Source organism: Anabrus simplex, chromosome 8, assembly GCF_040414725.1.
Source record: "Anabrus simplex isolate iqAnaSimp1 chromosome 8, ASM4041472v1, whole genome shotgun sequence".
Lineage (NCBI taxonomy): Eukaryota > Metazoa > Arthropoda > Insecta > Orthoptera > Tettigoniidae > Anabrus > Anabrus simplex.
Window position 1 is genome coordinate 183,728,853 of NC_090272.1, and position 18,206 is coordinate 183,747,058.

At 36.2% G+C, this 18,206-nt stretch overlaps 1 protein-coding gene across 1 annotated transcript in view; it reads left to right on the top strand.

The window, feature by feature from the left end:
* Oseg4 (intraflagellar transport protein Oseg4) overlaps positions 1–18,206 on the top strand; it is a 337,827-nt gene that overhangs the window by 162,420 nt on the left and 157,201 nt on the right. Inside the window, exon 11 of the mRNA XM_067152561.2 lies at positions 7,727–7,908. Coding sequence (XP_067008662.1) covers positions 7,727–7,908 — 182 coding nt within the window. The remainder of the gene's footprint in view (positions 1–7,726; positions 7,909–18,206) is intronic.

Genomic DNA, 18,206 nt, shown 5'->3' on the forward strand with positions numbered 1-18,206 from the left:
GAAATTCTTGAAATGAGGCCTTAATGGGTCGAAACTAGTACCGTATAATTTTGTAATCTTGTGAATATATTGTATTGAAAAGGTGGAAACATTTAAGTTATTATTATTATTACTTAAAATACGAGTAGTCGTGAGTTTATACACTAGAAGAAACTTTTGGATCTTAAACAGATGAATGTCACTATAATAATTACATCAAGTGGGGTTTATAATAAATGTGGAGTGATAAAACTGTAGTTTTCTAGAAGCATGAGAGAAGAAGAGTGCTTGAAGGTAAGTTGCTGTGTTAAATGTTAGCAGGAAGGAACGGCTGTAGGCTCTTGTGTACAGTCGTAAGGGAAGTTTGGATTGAAGTCTGTAACAATAGGAGATTTACGTGTTAAAGAATGAATTTGAATGAAAGGAGAGTTTAAAGAGAAATCAAAGTGTGCAAAACCACTTACCTCTTTATTAACGTTGAAATTGGTTGACATAAAGAAGATTCAGAGAGAAAACGTTGTGTGTAATTTCTTTTATTTTCAATTGTAATAGTATTAAATAGTTGCTATGGTAGCGTTGAAATGACTGTTATTTAAGTTACTAGTGTTATAGATGATGTGAGATTAATGGAGGAGAGGGTCGAAGCGATGTGCTAAGTTTATATGTTACTGGCCGTGGCGGGTAACGGCAAATGAATCAATTCTTAGAACAATATAAAGAAAAACGATATCATCAGTATCAAGTGGAATTCAAACATAAGTTAGAACCAGTCTATAGTCTCTCTTTTGTGAGGAGAAAAATTAGCCTTCCTCTTGAATTACGATGCGGGAGCGAGGGAAAGTGTGACAGTAAACATTCAAAATTATAAAGTTCAATAAGGACTCAGTTAATTTCGCTAAAAGTTGTTCTGTAAAGGGATGATGGTATAAAAAAATCAAATTATAGCATTAATAGTTTGGTGAAGCAAATATATATATATTTATTAAGGTAAGAGTACGTAAGAGTGAGGGAGAGTGTTTGATGGGAAGTAGGTTTTTTTAAAAAAAACAGAGATTTGCTTAGAAGTCTGCAAAAAGGAGGAGAATTTAGTATTAAAAATATGAGATTATAGAGTTAATTAGTATTTGTTATTTGTTACTTGTGCTTCTGGTAATATAACGGTGTGAGGATATGGGAGGTGGATGCGGGGGGGGGGGGGGCAGGGGGCTCGTGGCGTTAAGTTTGTGTTTTTTTTTTTTTTTGGCAGGGCAGGAGTTGTGTTATTTGAAATTAATGGTGGCTTGGAAGTTAATAATTTAATATTATTTAGAATGTAATGTTGATTTAATTTTAGTGATTGCAGTAATTTTGGTAAAATTTCATATAATGGGTTTTTTACTTCAACTATGTCATTGAGGTTAAGATTTTTGTTATAGTATTAGACTAAAAATATATAGATTGTTTTCAAATTCATTCATTAATTTTCCTTTACTTCTTTTTTATTTTTTTATTTTTTACAGAGATTTTGGTTAGAAGTCTGCAAAAAGGAGGAGAATTTAGTATTTAAAGTATGAGATTATAGAGTTAATCAGTAGTTGTTACTTGTTACTTGTGCTTCTGGTATTATAACGGTGTGATGATATGGGAGGTGGATGTGGTGGATGTGGTGGATGTGGGGGGGGTTAGGAGGGATGTTAAGTTTATGTGTTGTTGGTAGTGGTTGAGTTGTGGGTACGGGTAGGGATAGGAGTTTTTTTTTTTAATTAATGGGTACTTGGAAGTTAATAATTTAATATTATTTAGAATGTTTTGTTGATTTAAATATAGTGATTGTAGTCATTTTGGTAAAATTTCGTATACAGTAGAACCTTGATAATTCGAAATCGGTTAATTCAAAATCCCGCCTAATTCGAAGAAGCTCTCGTTCCCGGAAACATGTGATACAGTTTTGCATGTTATTTCAATTTTTTAATTCGAAATACGGATAATTCGTTATTCGAAGTACAATGTCGGCCCCATTACCGAAATTCAGACTTTTAATTCGAAACTACCTTTACATTTTAAAACAATAGTATGTTACAGAGTAATTTCAATTCGAAATTTATCTGTTCCGCTTTGTAATAGAATGCGCGTTCCGGAACATGGAGGAGTAGCTTTCCGCACTTACACTCACTTTGGTGGGTCTACAGTGCGCTTCATGATTGCTAAGTTGAATGAAATCGGAATTCTTTTGTATTCAACCTTTTAAGGAACGCCGTAATATCACGCAACAGGCAGTGTGCGGGAAAACAGAATCCCGCGAACACTGGCGATGCCGACAGTTGACGAAAAAACGTGGCTCATATAATAAATTCGTGGGCACCGACAAATAATTATTGTCATTGCCGGTAAAACTGCATTGCTTTATTTTAATGCGAGCCCAAACGATCTTATGGTTTTAAAGGAGAAATTGCCAGTTGGGAAATAGTAAATGGGTGAGGGATGGGGGGTCATAGTGCGTTGCAATCCACATGGGCGTGAGATAGGAAAGTTCGATAAGCTGCATTGTTTTAAGGGTGTCGGGCACTTTCCATGCCAGTACAAAGCATCTAAAAATGCAAACAGTACAGAAATCCAAAAAGATAATGCATTTGCACAGGGGAACCGGCATAATTTATTCTCGTCTTTGAATTGTGCGATTTTTTTTCTTTCGTTGCGTGAGGTTATGTTTGTCAGTGATTTATCCAAGTGCATTATTTGAACATTGTAAATGCACCTTGTTGGATACATTTCAGAAATAGTTTTTTCCATGGCATTTGAAAGGTTTAAACTGTGAATCGAGGTGATTGCATGTATTAATGAGTCTTAGAACAATTTGTGACGCGGCAAGTGTTCACATTTCTGAAGTACAAGAGAAGTGCCATGGCAGGAAATCATACAAGGGTAGAGTCATAGGAAAGTTTGATTTTAAGAGCATCAGGTACTTTCTGTATAAATACAAGGCATCTAAAATGCATACAGTATAGTAATCCAATTAATAAAGCACTTCCACAGGGGAGCCAGCATAGATACCTCCTCGTCTTTGAATCGTGCTTTTTTTCCTCTCTCTCTCTTTCGTTGCGTGAGGTAATGTTTACCAGTAAGATATCTGAGTGCATTATTTGAATACTGTAAATGCACCTTCTTGGGTACATTTTGGAAATAGATCTTTTTTTCATGGCATTTGAAAGTTATAAACTGTGAATCAAGGTTAACTGCATGCTGTAATGGGCCTTAGAATATTTTGTAACGCGGGAAGAGTTGGCACTTCTGAATTGCGAATTGGCGGTTAATTCGAAATCACGTAATTCGAAGTCCCATTTTTGAGTCCCAGCGACTTCGAATTAACGAGGTTTTACTGTAATGGGTTTTTTACTTCAACTATGTCATTGAGGGTTTAGATTTTTGTTATAGTATTGGTCTAAAAATATACAGATGTTTTCTAATTCATTCATTAATTTTCCTTTATCTACTTTTTTAATAATTGTGAGGTCTTGATCTTTAGTGATGAAATGATGTCCTGTTTCTTTTATATGGGAACTCATAGCTGAGAATTTGTTGTGTTTGATGGCATTAAAATGTTCCAAGTACCTAGTTTGAAAGCTTTGGCCTGTTTGACCAATGTAAGAGGCGCCGCATTGTGTGCGTGCGAGTCTGTATATGCCTGAACCTGTGTAAAAGTTGTTGTTTGAATTGATTGTGTTGTGATTGAAGAATAATTTTTGGTTGGTGTTGAATGTTCTAAAGGTTATGCAAGTGTTTTGGTTATTTATGGGGTTTGAAATGTGGTAAATGTTTGGATTATTGTATGTGAAAGTAATAAACTTATTCTTTTGGGTTTGTCAGGGATGAGTTTTGTTGTTAATTTGAGTTTGATTTTGTTAATTAAATTGTTAATTGTTTCTAGTTTATAAACACTATTTTTGGTAAGTTTTTTATATATTTGAGTTCTGTTTTTAGGTTTTTAGGTGATAGAGGGATTTTAAAGGCTCTGTAAATTAAGCTGTAAAAGGTAGCTAGTTTATGGGATTTTGGGTGTAATGAAGTATTTTTTATTGTTGTTGAGGTGTGAGTAGGTTTTCTATAAATTTGGAAGTCAAAGTTATCAGTGTTCCTGTAATGTCTAAAAAATTTAAGGATCCGTTGATTTAGTCTTCTTTGGTAAATTTTATATTTTGGTCTAAGTTGTTTAAAAAATTTAAAATATCAGTACTGTTATTGAGTTTTTTATCAGTAATTATGAATGTGTCATCTACATATCGAAGCCACAAGTTAAGGGCTTTTATATTAGTAGAAATTTTATTATGTTCTAAAGAATCTAAATAGATGTTGGCTAAGATGTCGGATAAGGGATTTCCCATGGCTAGGCCATCTTGATGGTAGATTTTAGCATTAAAAGTAAAGTGGTTGTTTTTCAGAACAAAGTTTAGGAGTAAGAATTCTTCTAATTAGAGTTTGCTGAGTTTACTGTGATTAGTCAGGTTGTTTTTGATAATATTAACAGTTTCGTTGTTTGGTACGTTAGAATACATGTTAGTAATATTGAAGGAGCACATAGTGTGGTTGGGTAGTAAGGTGAAATCTTTTAAAATATTACAGAAATCAACAGAATTTTTTGTTGGGGATTTATTGTTTAAAATGTAATGTTTTTGAGAAAGTTGTGGATATATTTTGAGGTTTTATATGTTGGACTATTTCTGCAATTGATGATTGGACGTATAGGTATATCTTTCTTATGTAATTTAGATAAAGCCCTTGCTGTGGGAGTATTAGGGTTCATAAGGATTAGTTTTTGCTGTTCTTGTTCATTTAGTTTAAATGAAGAGTTCTTTAATAATGTTTTTAAATTTTGTTGGATTCTTATTGTGGGATCTTTATTAACTATTGTGTAAGTTTCGTTTGTGAAAAAATCTTCAGTTTTTTAATATAGTCTTTTTTATTTAATAAAACAGTAGTTTCCCCTTTGTCAGCTTTAGTTATTATTATATTGTTATCTTTTATTTTGTCTTTTATGTCTTTAATTTAGTATGGTTAAGATTAGCATTTTTATTTAATCCCTCGGTTAATGTTGGTAGTTTCCTTTATATTTTGTGTCTAGTATCATTTTGAAATTCCAAAGGTAATTTTGAGATATTCGTTTCAACTTCTGCTATGGTGGTGATGATATCGTTTTCTTTATGTATACTAGGCCAATTATGTTATAATCCTTTATTTAAGAGATCTAATTCTTTATCTGAAAAGATAGTACTTGTTAACTTAATTACGGCGGGTGTGTTGTTGAAAGGAGTGTTATTGTTTCTATCTTCTTGCCTTTTAGGTGACTGTAGTTGATTTTCTTTTAAAAAGGCGAGTTTTTATCTAACGTTATTTGTTTCTTATTTAGGATGATATTTAATTTGTACTCTACATGCAGTTGAAAAGAATTCCATTCTATAGGGACTAGAAATTGAGACGCCGATAAGTGTAGTCTGTATAGTTGTAAGTTTAAAAGGGACTTCTTTCTGTATAAAGATTTAATTTCTGTCACACATTCCCTCGCTCCCGCATCGTAATTCAAGGGGAAGGCTAATTTTTCTCCTCACAAAAGATAGACTATAGACTGGTTCTAACTTGTGTTTGAATTCCACTTGATACTGACGATATCGATTCTCTTTATATTGTTCTAAGAATTGAACTCGTTTCCCGTTATCCGCCACGGCCAATAACATATAAACTTAGCACACTGCTTCGACCCTCTCCTCCATTAATCTCACATGATCTATAACACTAGTAACTTAAATAACAGTCATTTCAACGCTACCATAGCAACTATTTAATACTATTACAATTGAAAATAAAAGAAATTACACACAACGTTTTCTCTCCGAATCTTCTTTACGTCAACCAATTTCAATGTTAATAAAGAGGTAAGTGGTTTTACACACTTTGATTTCTCTTTAAACTCTCCTTTCATTCAAATTCATTCTTTAACACGTAAATCTCCTATTGTTATAGACTTCAATCCAAACTTCCCTTACGACTCTACACAAGAGCCTACAGCCGTTCCTTCCTGCTAACATTTAACACAGCAACTTACCTTCAAGCACTCTTCTTCTCTCATGCTTCTAGAAAACTACAGTTTTATCACTCCACATTTATTATAAACCCCACTTGATGTGATTATTATAGTGACATTCATCTGTTTAAGATCCAAAAGTTTCTTCTAGTGTATAAACTCACGACTACTCGTATTTTAAACTTCATTAAGGCCTCATTTCAAGAATTTCTTAACTACATTCAAGAAAGTCTATAATTTGACGAATATTTGTATTTTAGACTTTATTAAGGCCTGATATTAAGAATTTCATAACTATTGTCAACCATTTTGCACATTTCCAACATTTCCTTCACATTCATATGTAAGTTAATTACAATCAGGTACCTGATTAATCAACTTTCAGTTTGAGATTAAGGCTGAAGATGCCCATAATTAAAGAGCGAAACATGTCCCTATAATTTTATGTAATTCATTATCTTTTTTATGTGTTGAAAAGGTGGAATAAATAAACTTTAATATTTGACTTCATTCCCGAGTATACTCGGGTTTTTATTTAATATGAAAATCCACAGACTGTTTCCAGTGAAGGGTTTTTATTTCATATAAATATATAAAATCCCAAGTATACTCGGGCTTTTATGCTAAGAGGTTAAGGTCACAGCTGCTGCTTTGCCATTCCTACCCTTTTCCTATTTCATCATCACCGAAAATATATCTAATTTATACTCCGCACGGCTTTACTTTTAATTTGATGTTTCACAAAACAAAAGAGCTTCGCCTTACCTCTGTTGCCAGTGCACTAGTACCGCAAGAACAGCTGATGCAATAGGACTGCAGTAAACAGCCCTCATAAAATATAATACCCTACTCAGAAAAGGTAATGAATCAGAATTGAAAACAAATTCACAAAAACTACACATACGACATCCGATACTAAAAAGAGAATGCATTATTAAAAATAAGAGAGAATGAAGAAATACTACATCACTCACTGGCATAGGAAAGAGCTTATGGCCTGCAAAGGGAACACTCCACTGATCTCAGAGTTACTTTCTTGTCACTTGTTTTTCCCTAACTAAACTGAGACATGCTAAGCACGCACAAACTAAGATCACTAACCAACACACGGATGTAAATAATACTACAGCTATTTTTATACACTGGCTATTAAACCTTACTAACTTATGCTATGTTAAACTGTAAACTAGACTATACTGTACTACTGTATACTAGAGAGATAAAGACTAATATGAAAAACACTAATTACTGAAGAAAAATGCAAATGATCGTGAACCGTACCGAATGCAATACATGCTGAGCGAGATAGTTTAACCAAGTGGTGAATGTGAATATTAGAGTTGGCAACTAGTTTTCAAGATCGCACTCTGCCGATAAAAATCGATGATATGAATGGCAGCTTAGGATTGATTGGATGTTTGTTTCAGCACACAACCACCAGGCAGAGCCAAAGTCGGCCAAAACATCAATTTAGAAGTAAAGCAGTGCGGAGTATAGTGCTACATTAAACCACTATAAAAAGAAATACAAGACTGTACAGGAAACTAAGTTGATGTTTGAAAAAATCAACAAAATCATTGAGAGACACTCATTTTTAACAAAAGTACATAGGGTAGTAACTTTCGATAATATATTCTGGGCTGAATCTGAAAATATATCAGTTTTTAGTTATTGTCATTCTATTATGATTTGCAGCCTACGACCAACATGCAGGAATCCTCTGACCCTATCTGTTGTATAACAGCATCTGAGAAGGTGCTTATTCTGGGAAGAGAGTCTGGAGTGCTGCAGCGTTACTCCTTGCCACAGGTGGCCCTCACCAACAGGTACCCTCTGACCTGCCGACCCTATAAGCTGGCAATCAACAGTACTTCCACGTGAGTTTCTCCCTTTTTGTTATGTAGTATTTTATCATTTTAACAGCAGTAGTAGTAGTTCTGCATCCATTTCTTCTCAGCACCCATCTTTATCCAACTTGGTTTTCAACCCACACTTTCCACACCAAGAATGAAGACCTCCCCTGTTTGAAGTCAGCGTGCTACACAGCAAGTCTTCAGGAACACGACGTATTTCCCAGGCAGCACACTGACGAGACTGTGACGTCAGCCCGCCTGGGATATATTGCACCCGCTCACCTCGTGAGTCCCAGACTAGCCTTAACCTAAGGGATGATCAGTTCGTAAAAGATGTTAAAAATTTTAATCAAAAAAAAAAAAAAATAATAATAGGCGCACCAATGAACACAGGGATGAACGGGGCATGCAAATTAAGGTAAGGGGGACTGCTCATTCATAGATACTAATTATAGAACTCCACAATAGGACTGGGAAGTGACAACTTAAATTCCATGGGCATACTGGACTAACTACAATAAAAAGAAATGAAAACTGTTTCCCATTGAATTTGCAATAAGAAGTAATTTATTTACTTAATTTGCAAACTGCAAGTGATGACAATTATTACACCTAGAAATTTCCATCCTGAAAAAGAATACATACGTTTGGATTCACCTCACTACTCTGGTAGTGTCAAATATTTGGTGAATTCACCCCATTGGTCACTGGGGATCGAATCCATGTCCGTATGAGTGGACGTTTCACCACTGGAGATCTTCTTTCGGAGACATGGGCATGAGAATAACTTATCTACCGTCATCTCTATGTTCCGTTGGATATGAGTCACTACTGGTATTTACATTCTAGTAGGCCGGATTCCCACTGTGGAAATGTTATCGTATCTAAAACGGGAACTAATTGTACGGACAAACTCCAGCCTATATTACCAGATTTGCAAACATGCCAGAGGTAGCTCGTCAACTCAAAGCTTATCTCAATATTTGCATTTGTCAGTGCATTTGTCATTTGCATGTTTGTGGGTTACTGTAGTCACGTCCTAGTTCGTGAACCATGGGCAACGGCTGCGTGGCCTAGTAAGTGGTCCTTAGAGTCGGGATACCAGTTGCTATGGAATGGGAGTGGGCATCTCGGACATATTCTGAGTCGTGGCCCTCCTTGTGCTCAGGCGGCTAGGACTATACAATTCACCGGTGGTCCATAACCCGTTAGAGGAGAGATCCTCACTTGGACTATGTGCAAGTAGGGCAGCATCCTGCTTCATGAATTTACCGAGCTCAGAACACTTTAAGCAAGCCTCGGACCTATGGGAGTAATGGAGTCTCACTCCCATTTGACAGGTGAGGGACTCCTTGGATACAACTTGGCGAACGAAATGGAATTCGATGGGGAGCTATCAATATTAATGGGGCTTATGGAAGAAAGAAGGTAGAACTGGCTGAGTCAGCAAAGAGGATGCATCTGGATGTGATATTAGGGTAAGGGGAGATGATGAGGAAGAGATAGTAGATTATAAGGTGTACTTGACGGGTGTTAGAAAGGGAAGGGCAGAGTCTGGGGTAGGGCTCTTTATCAGGAATATCATTGCACGCAACATAGTTTCTGTTAGGCACGTAAATGAGCGAATGATGTGGGTAGATTTGTCAGTGGGAGGAATTAGGACAAGAATTGTGTCCGTGTATTCACCATGTGAGGGTGCAGATGAGGATGAAGTTGACAAGTTTTATGAAGCATTGAGTGACATCGTGGTCAGGGTCAACAGCAAGGATAGAATAGTGCTAATGGGCGATTTCAATGGGAGAGTTGGGAATAGAACTGAAGGATACGAAAAGGTGATTGGTAAATGTGGGGAAGATATGGAAGCTAATGGGAATGGGAAGCGTTTGCTGGACTTCTGTGCTAGTATGGGTTTAGCTGTTACGAATACATTCTTCAAGCATAAGGCTATTCACCGCTACACATGGGAGGCTAGGGGTACCAGATCCATAATAGACTATATCTTAACAAACTTTGAATTCAGGAAATCTGTTAGGAATGTACGAGTTTTTCGCAGATTTTTCGATGATACAGACCACTATCTGATCTGTAGTGAAAGTGTAGAGAAAGTGAAATCTGTCTGCAAACGAATAAGGGTAGAAAATCTCCAGGACGAGGAAATTAGACAGAAGTACATGGATATGATTAGTGAGAAGTTTCAAACAGTAGACAGTAAGCAGGTTCAGGATATAGAAAGTGAATGGGTGGCATACAGGGATGCTGTAGTAGAAACAGCAAGGGAATGCCTAGGAACAACTGTGTGCAAAGATGGGAAAAGACGAACATCTTGGTGGAATGATGAAGTGAGAGCAGCCTGTAAACGTAAAAAGAATTCTTATCAGAAATGGCTCCAAACAAGGGCCGAGGCAGACAGCGATTTGTACGTAGATGAAAGAAACAGAGCGAAACAAATAGTTGTTGAATCCAAAAAGAAGTCATGGGAAGATTTTGGTAATAACCTGGAAAGGCTAGGTCAAGCAGCAGGGAAACCTTTCTGGACAGTAATAAAGAATCTTAGGAAGGGAGGGAAAAAGGAAATGAACAGTGTTTTGAGTAATTCAGGTGAACTCATAATAGATCCCAGGGAATCACTGGACAGGTGGAGGGAATATTTTGAACATCTTCTCAATGTAAAAGGAAATCATCATGGTGGTGTTGCAAACAGCCAAGCTCATGGGGAGGAGGAAAATGATGTTGGTGAAATTATGCTTGAGGAAGTGGAAAGGATAGTAAATAAACTCCATTGTCATAAGGCAGCAGGAATAGATGAAATTAGACCTGAAATGGTGAAGTATAGTGGGAAGCAGGAATAAAATGGCTTCATAGAGTAGTAAAATTAGCGTGGAGTGTTGGTAAGGTACCTTCAGATTGGACAAAAGCAGTAATTGCACCCATCTATAAGCAAGGGAACAGGAAGGATTGCAACAACTATCGAGGTATCTCATTGATTAGTATACCAGGCAAAGTATTCACTGACATCTTGGAAGGGAGGGTGTGATCTGTCGTTGAGAGGAAGTTGGATGAAAACGAGTGTGGTTTCAGACCACAGAGAGGCTGTCAGGATCAGATTTTCAGTATGCGCCAGGTAATTGAAAAATGCTACGAGAGGAATAGGCAGTTGTGTTTACGTTTCGTAGATCTAGAGAAAGCATATGACAGGGTACCGAGGAAAAAGATGTTTGCCATACTGGGGACTATGGAATTAAAGGTAGATTATTAAAATCAATCAAAGGCATTTATGTTGACAATTGGGCTTCAGTGAGAATTGATGGTAGAATGAGTTCTTGGTTCAGGGTACTTACAGGAGTTAGACAAGGCTGTAATCTTTCACCTTTGCTGTTCGTAGTTTACATGGATCATCTGCTGAAAGGTATAAAATGGCAGGGAGGGATTCAGTTAGGTGGAAATGTAGTAAGCAGTTTGGCCTATGCTGACGACTTGGTCTTAATGGCAGACTGTGCTGAAAGCCCGCAGTCTAATATCTTGGAACTTGAAAATAGGTGGAATGAGTATGGTATGAAAATTAGCCTCTCGAAGACTAAATTGATGTCAGTAGGTAAGAAATTCAACAGAATTGAATGTCAGATTAGTGATACAAAGCTAGAACAGGTCAGTAATTTCAAGTATTTAAGTTGTGTGTTCTCCCAGGATGGTAATATAGTAAGTGAGATTGAATCAAGGTGTAGTAAAGCTAATGAAGTGAGCTCGCAGTTGCGATCAGCAGTATTCTGTAAGAAGGAAGTCAGCTCCCAGACGAAACTATCTTTACATCGGTCTGTTTTCAGACCAACTTTGCTTTACGGGAGTGAAAGGTGGGTGGACTCAGGATATCTTATTCATAAGTTAGAAGTAACAGACATGAAAGTAGCAAGAATGATTGCTGGTACAAACAGGTGGGATCAATGGCAGGAGGGTACTCGGAATGAGGAGACAAAGTCTAATTTAGGAATGAACTCGATGGATGAAGCTGTACGCATAAACCAGCTTCGGTGGTGGGGTCATGTGAGGCGAATGGAGGAGGATAGGTTACCTAGGAGAATAATGGACTCTGTTATGGAGGGTAAGAGAAGTAGAGGGAGACCAAGACGACGATGGTTAGACTCGGTTTCTAACGATTGAAAGATAAGAGGTATAGAACTAAGTGAGGCCACAACACTAGTTGCAAATCGAGGATTGTGGCGACGTTTAGTAAATTCTCAGAGGCTTGCAGACTGAACGCTGAAAGGCATCACAGTCTATAATGATAATGTATGTATGTATGTATGTATGTATGTATGTATGTATCATTATTTATCTGATCATTATCATATTTTGTGATTACTATTTATTTTATTATTATCATTTATTTCAATCATCATCCTATATTTGATTATTATCATTTATCATCCGTGATGATTATATGCTAGCCTTTGCCGTCATTTATACGATGGGCCGGTTTTCCTCGTAATTGATCCGCACAAATTAATGATCAGTTTTATAATAAATTATATTATTATTATGATTATTATTATTATTATTATTATTATTATTATTATTATTATTATTATTATTATTATTGTTAGAGATTATCATATTCCTAACACTGAATCATTATCCATTAAATATTTTAATTTCCCTGCATCATAATTATTATTCTCAGAAATGATATTTCAAGTTCTTCTTGTTCTGCTTCTTCAACTTTTGATATTATTATTATTATTATTATTATTATTATTATTATTATTATTATTATTATTATTATTATTATTATTATTATTATTATTTCCATAGGTGGAGATTATCATTATCATATCACTTATTCATTATGGATTTCATATTTTAAATTTATTTCACCATAATTATTATTATTTTTTTTTGGTAGGGGCTTTATGTCGCACCGACATAGATAGGTCTTAGGGCGACGATAGGATAGGAAAGGCCTAGGAGTTGGAAGGAAGCGGCCGTGGCCTTAATTAAGGTACAGCCCCAGCATTTGCCTGGTGTGAAAATGGGAAACCACGGAAAACCATCTTCAGGGCTGCCGATACTGGGATTCGAACCTACTATCTCCCGGATGCAAGCTCACAGCCGTGCACCTCTACGCGCACGGCATATAATTATTATTCTCAAAATAATCTAATAAATTCTTCCTATTATTCCTCTTCAAATTATTACTATTATGATAACTTAATCTAAAATGTTACACTGCCGTTAACTATATTTATAATTAATGCATAAGCTTTTAGAATTTCGGTCTAGTTTGGCACTAAGCAATCAATTAAGACAAGATTTACTTGGATTATTATTAGTATTAAATTGAAAGTTTTATATTTTAATTTCCACTCTTTAGAATTTAGTCACATGTTTGAAGTCCCATTATAAACCACCAAGATCCGACTTACATTGGTTGGGACACCACGGTATTCTGAACTGCAACCTTCATTTTTGTACTGCCGTTAATTTTATGGGGACACCATGTCCTCCCAAGACACATCTCAAATCCCATGGCAACTCGCATCTGGGAAATTATACCCAATACCTGCGATTGCTAAATTATTCCTTCCTTTTCATTTGAAGTCCATTTATTCCACTGGAACTCTTCAAACATTTAATTCACTCATTAATCCTCGGTGCGTGGATTCTGCCACTCATAACACTGGAATCGGCATATTATATTGCCTTAGGCCTTGAGATTTATCTATTTCATCATCAAAAACAGTACGGCTCAATTTTCACCTCATGCCGGATTTTTGTCCCGCACGACTTCCAACATCAAAAATGGGCTCAAACCACAATGGGCTTTCAACATATCGTGACCCTCCTATACATGTGCCTCTATCGCTTGTAAACAAATTTTTATGGTTATTATAGTTTAGGGGTGAAACATCAGAGACATTTGAAATTAAAACTGGACTACGGCAGGGAGATGGGCTCTCACCACTATTATTTAACTGTGCTCTAGAAATGGTAATGAGGGAATGGTTTAGAAAATGTCCCCCCAAAATAAAGATTGGCCGAAAAATCAAAACAAATTGCCTGGGTTTTGCTGACGATTTAGCATTACTAGCAGTGGACATAAAAGAAGCAAAAACCCAGATATCAGAACTTCAAAACATTGCAAATAAAATTGGCCTCAAAATATCATTTGAAAAAACAGAAATTATGCCCCAAAAACCAACACAGCTAAAAGAAGTCACCATAAATGGTAATAAAATCAAAATAGTAACTCAGTTTAAATATCTTGGAGAAGTAATAACACATAACTTAAATGAAAAAATCTCAATCCAAGTAAGAACAAATAGATTAGCTAAAGCACAAAAATTAACATGGGATATCTACAAAAAGAAATGTCTATCAATAAATACAAAAATAAAACACTACAACACAGTTATAAAACCGGAAGCTACATATGCAGCAGAAACACTCTTTTACCTGAATAAACAATCAAAGACTGACAGACTTCAGAAAATTGAAAGGAGGATTGGAAGAACCTGTATCAACAAAAAATATCAGAAAGATGGACAGTGGCGGTTAATACCTAACAAAGTCGTGTACAAAGAGCTAGAACCCATTACAGATACTATGCGTAAGAGGAGACTGGGATTCTTTGGACATATCATGAGGATGCAGGACTCGAGACTTCTGAAACAACTAGTACAACACAATCTCATCTCAAAAAATACCACAACAGGATGTAAATGGATCAGAGAAGTAAGAGAGGATCTGAAGGAAATAGGCCTTACAACAGAAGACACCAAAAATAAGATAAAATTGAATACAAAACTCAAGAATACAAACCTCCGCTTTACCCTTACACAAAACAAACCAACAACACGCACATTTTCAACTGAGGAAAGGGCACGAAGATCGGAGCGTCTGAAGAAGTACTGGGAGGACCGCAAAGCCCGAACAATCCCTTCAAAGAGACCTGAACGACGGACTGACTAAAGTGATCCTATGCGGTCATAAAAGAAGAAGAAGAAGAGTCCAAAAATGTGAAATCAACAATTTACGTAAGAAATCAAATTTACTGCTCAAATTAAAATCTTCTATGCCACATGTTATCTCCACATTGATTATTACTTTCACCAGTGAACTTTCACAGTATTATTATTATTATTATTATTATTATTATTATTATTATTATTATTATTATTATTATTATTAGTATTATTATTATTATTATTATTATTATTTAACTTGCAAACTCACAAAGCACTATTATTATTATTTCTCATGACCTCCAGTACGCAAACACATAATTTATACACCCTGGCACCCTCATATATCTGGATGTCTGGTAACAAATTTGCCTAACTAAGGTACAAATAATCACCACAGTGATTGAGAAATCAAAATAAACTGGGTTAGCATAAAAGAAAAACCTGACACTTGAAATGAACTTCAATGTAAGTCTTTACACACAGCATGCATTAATTGAAAGATATAACCCATATTTACAGTATATACAAGAAACCAATCATCAATTAAATAGTCTAATCCATAATTACATTAATGTAAATTAGTTTGTCCATCTATCTTAAATAAATCATGGATTCGGGATCAAGCCATGAGTTACGTTAAGTAACCATGATTAATTTTCACTTATCCCCGTCTTATCGTGATAACATTCCCAAATATATCCATTTTGTGTACTCATTCCTGTGTAGAATTCCATTGTCTCGTGGCGATTGAGAAGCCTCATGGCCCCATATTGGTTTACTCGTTCATCTTGTGGAACTTTTATACTAATAAAAAAAACCTCTCCTGGGTGATTACCCATTATTAATGCCTTAATTATGAATTTACAATGATTTATACAATAAAACACTTATAAGTGCCTAAAAACCCATGACACTTTCACAATTCTTTTCTTCACTTGCGCCTGGAACCACAAGCTGTGACACTTTACAACGATGTGTCGTTTTATTCGACCCGGCACGTAACGCGGTAGTCAACCGGCACTTCCTGACGTATTCCTAGGCCGTCTAGTGATCACCACGCTCCTACAGTTCCCTGCTCCAGATAATTGTTTCACTGTCTATCTTGAAATTATTACTTCAGGCTCCGCACACTGCCTTCAAAAAGTACTATCGGCGTTCCGTTAATTATTTATTTTCAACCACATGAAACCTTTATAAATGTATTAACTTCAACATACAGTTATACTGATTATTAACACTCGGTACTGTGAATAATCTCGCTTTTCATCTTCACTTTCATAACGACTCACGAACTTTCAGCTCTAACTGACTTAGAATACGTCCCGCGGTACTGACTTATAGAGTCAACGTGTCAGAGTATCAAACTATTTCAAACGACTGATGATGTGAGGTTCCACTCCCTGGTATTTATGGACGATATAGTTTCCCGCCTGGGTCATCCGCGATCATACCAGAGGGAGAGGGTTGGTTATCCTAAATTGGCACTTCCAGGTGGATTTGGATCTCTTAACTTATCCCACTTAATAAACTGGTGATACACATTCATATGTCGTATTCTGATCTCATATTCGTCGGCAATCATGAAGATATTACTTGATTTCCGTCTTCCACTTTTTTGCGCGCTAAATCAGCGTCTATGCTGGTGTGATCTTGCTGACCAATAGCGATCCAGCGTGGGTCAATTCCTAGAATTCTATATTTTAATTCATCAAACTTACAATTATTCAACATGGGGATGATATCTAAAAAATCCCATCTGTTCAATTCGGTGGTTGGAATATTTTAATTATTATTATCTGGGAAGATAACTGGAGTTCATATTGTATTCTGTCATGTTGGTGCATATGTGAGCCCTTTAGAAATTTTATCATTGGCAAACACTGCAGCGGTTAGTTTAAATATCTCCCCCTGACAACTTAACAACAATATGCCTGGAGGCACGGGAAATGTTATTGCGACATTTTCTCCGTATTTGTGACGCACGGGCTGCACCCTTGTTCAGGAATAAACGCTCCCTCATTTCCTTGTAGCAATCAGCACTGTTGTTCTGAGTGCTCCATTTAATCCTCTTAGCTTTCGACAAGGAAATAAATCACCCATTATGACAGGCTAAAATCTTGGCGACAGATTGTCGCGAGCATGCCTGACAATGTTGAAATCTTTCCGTCCACACCAGACTGACAATGTGTATATTTCAATATTCTCATATGCCTGAATTTATTTTATAATATCAAATCATGATACCTATGGGCCGTGTCATCTTGCTATAATATATAGGTGAGCAGGCATAAGTGACAGCCAGGCTGTTAGCAGCTGTCCAACGACTAGCCTACACCATTAGTCGGGCACAGATGTCACGCCTCATGAAAATGTGCACTGAACTGGTGGACTAACACTAGCTGGGTAGTTTCACCTCAGGATAAGCTCTCTAGCCTCATCCTATCTGCTGTGCATGGCCCTTATCACTTGATACATTTTCTTTACTGACATCAGTCTTATTAAGATTGTAAACTTATATAGCCTTCTGCTAGAACTCTTCTCATGATCAACTTAGGCAATCAAGTCTAGGGATATTAATTTGCATTGTGTTCTGGCAACGAGAAACTTGTTGTACATATTAGGTTGGATTCGTATATTTGTATAATTTACCAAGACATCCTCAAGCTTATTCAGATTACGGTTTTAATGTACATTCAACAAAAGAAGCAAGTTAGAGAAACTTCAACAATAAACATTTTATTTGTGTTGTACAAATCTCCCTTTTTGAATACATTATCCCTCTATGGGTGTTGAAGGCCACTTCCTTGATGAAACTGAGAAGCAGAAACGAGCTCGTCAGGGGCTGAGGAGAAATGGATGTAGTATATTTTTAAAATATGTTTTTAAGAATCTGTTTTACGTCGCACCAACACAAGATAGGTCTTATGGTGATGATGTGATAGGAAAGGAATAGGAGTGCGAAGGTCGTGGTCTGAATTAAGGTACAGCCCCAGCATTTGCCTGGTGTGAAAATAGGAAACCATGGAAAACCAGTTTATAGGGTAGTATACGGGCTGGTCGAAAACAATGTGCTGCACATCCGTTATTAAAGACATTTCTATCGTGCTTTCTTCTTGAAGGAATATTTAACATAAATACAAGTATATCTCCTTACAAAAGTGTACAATAAATCGTGACAGTCAGTTATCAGAATTACAAACGATGGCCATTTGAGATTACATCAAAGAAAATTAAATCGACATGAAAATTATACAGTTTACCAAGGGTTAATTCCCTATAACAAATGAAATTAAGAAAGGGGCATGTTGAAACATTTACTAAGAGAGAGATAGTTGCAAGAAATAAAAATTTGTTACATAGAGG